Source organism: Atta cephalotes, assembly GCF_000143395.1.
Source record: "Atta cephalotes unplaced genomic scaffold scaffold00069, whole genome shotgun sequence".
Lineage (NCBI taxonomy): Eukaryota > Metazoa > Arthropoda > Insecta > Hymenoptera > Formicidae > Atta > Atta cephalotes.
The window spans coordinates 276,552-278,245 of NW_012130133.1; the positions used below are offsets into that span (position 1 = coordinate 276,552).

General features: G+C 28.5%; 1 protein-coding gene across 1 annotated transcript in view; it reads right to left on the reverse strand.

Annotated features, from left to right (window-relative positions):
- The window catches only part of LOC105623970 (opsin, blue-sensitive-like), a 53,400-nt gene continuing 51,706 nt past the window's right edge, over window positions 1-1,694 (reverse strand). The window contains exons 2-5 of the mRNA XM_012205339.1: window positions 1,234-1,406; window positions 971-1,128; window positions 797-892; window positions 1-109 (exon numbers count right to left, since the gene is read on the reverse strand). Coding sequence (XP_012060729.1) covers window positions 1-109; window positions 797-892; window positions 971-1,128; window positions 1,234-1,406 — 536 coding nt within the window. The remainder of the gene's footprint in view (window positions 110-796; window positions 893-970; window positions 1,129-1,233; window positions 1,407-1,694) is intronic.

Genomic DNA, 1,694 nt, shown 5'->3' on the forward strand with positions numbered 1-1,694 from the left:
TTACGTTTCTTCCGCGTTTACTTTCTCCGTTTGCGCAGATACGGTATCCTCGGCTACTTTTTCTCGAATTCCCATCCATTTACAGCGCTTTTCCAGTTCTTGTCGATACCTGTACATACACAGTTACTTATATAACTGGAAAACTACAATTGCTTATCTCGGGATTATCTTTTGATCTTATCGAGTATCGAAATTATAATAATTGCACTATATTTTACATAATAAAAAACATTTCGTTTTCATGTTAAAATTGATCCTTGCTGAAATTATATATCTTAAATTTTTAATATATCTGAATGTTAATATAACGTAATGTGACTGTGTCATTTAAATATTTCATAATAAGTTAATTAAATTATTTAATACATCTTAATGTTAAAATTTAATATGTCTTAATGTAAAATAATACAATTATTATTAGTAAGTGAATTAGTAAGTGAATTAGTAAGTAATAAAACTAATGTTAATTTTAAAGTGTATTTTAAATTTTAAGATAAATGAATAAAATGTATTAATTAAACATATATTATAAATATTAATTTTATAAAAAATATAAATTATCCACAATTTGTTTATAAATTGTGTGAATGTTATATATTTTAATCAATTTTTTACATAATATTTGTGTTATTTCTTCACATGTACACCTCGTGTTAAATTAACATAAAAATTTGCATGCAACGTTTAGAAAATATGTGCATTAAATTTAAACGTTAAAATACGTTTAATGCAAATTTTCCAATTGTAAACAAAATTTTATTAGAAATGACAGAATGTTAGAACGAATACGCGTTACCTAGGATGGTTGATTGCATATATCCATGGATCGATGCACGACACCGTCTTGGCGAATATGGCTGGTAACATAGTCGAAAACGGAGTAAGCGCTTCGCTGAAATATATATAAAATGAATTGAAGAGGAAAGTAGAAAACTTTTCGAAAATCGAAAAATATTTTCTATCTTGTTACCGATTTCCATAGGCTCCAATTAAAGCGACTACTGCATACGGTGTCCATGCAAGCACAAACAGGAAAAATATCGTAAATGCAACTTTTGCAATTCTCATCTCAACACTTCTCTCTTTGTTTTGGTTTGATACGAGTGATTTGACGTTCATCTTTTTAGCCTATGAACATACAACGCATCATACAAAATAAATCTTCTACAATTTATGTCATCGAAGCTTAAGATCGATTTGTCATTAGACTGGAATCGCGAAATTTCTGCTTACTTGATCGCGGAGCATTTTCTCATGAGAGCGAATAGATTTCAGTAATTGCGAATAAAAGTATATAATCAGCAACATAGGCAGAACATACGCCCAGAAGAATATTGTTATTACAAATGTCCTCGTATCCTCATCATCCGTTAGATAATCGAAGCTACATGTCGTGAGGAAACCTTCTGAAAATCATATAATATTTAATATGTACTAAATGTCTATAATGCTTAACTTCTTTACTAGGAAATCAGATAATAAAATTACCCTAAAAATCCCAAAATACGTTTTATCTTATCTTTTAAACTCAAAAATCTCAAACGGCAAATTGTTCGCGAGATGAAAATGTAAGTAATCGCAGGAAATTATAATATGGAGCTTAAATACGAAAATGAAATCTTATTACTTTAATATAATAAAATCTTATTACTTTACTTATTAAATTTAAAGTACTCTCTCTCTCTCTCTCTCTC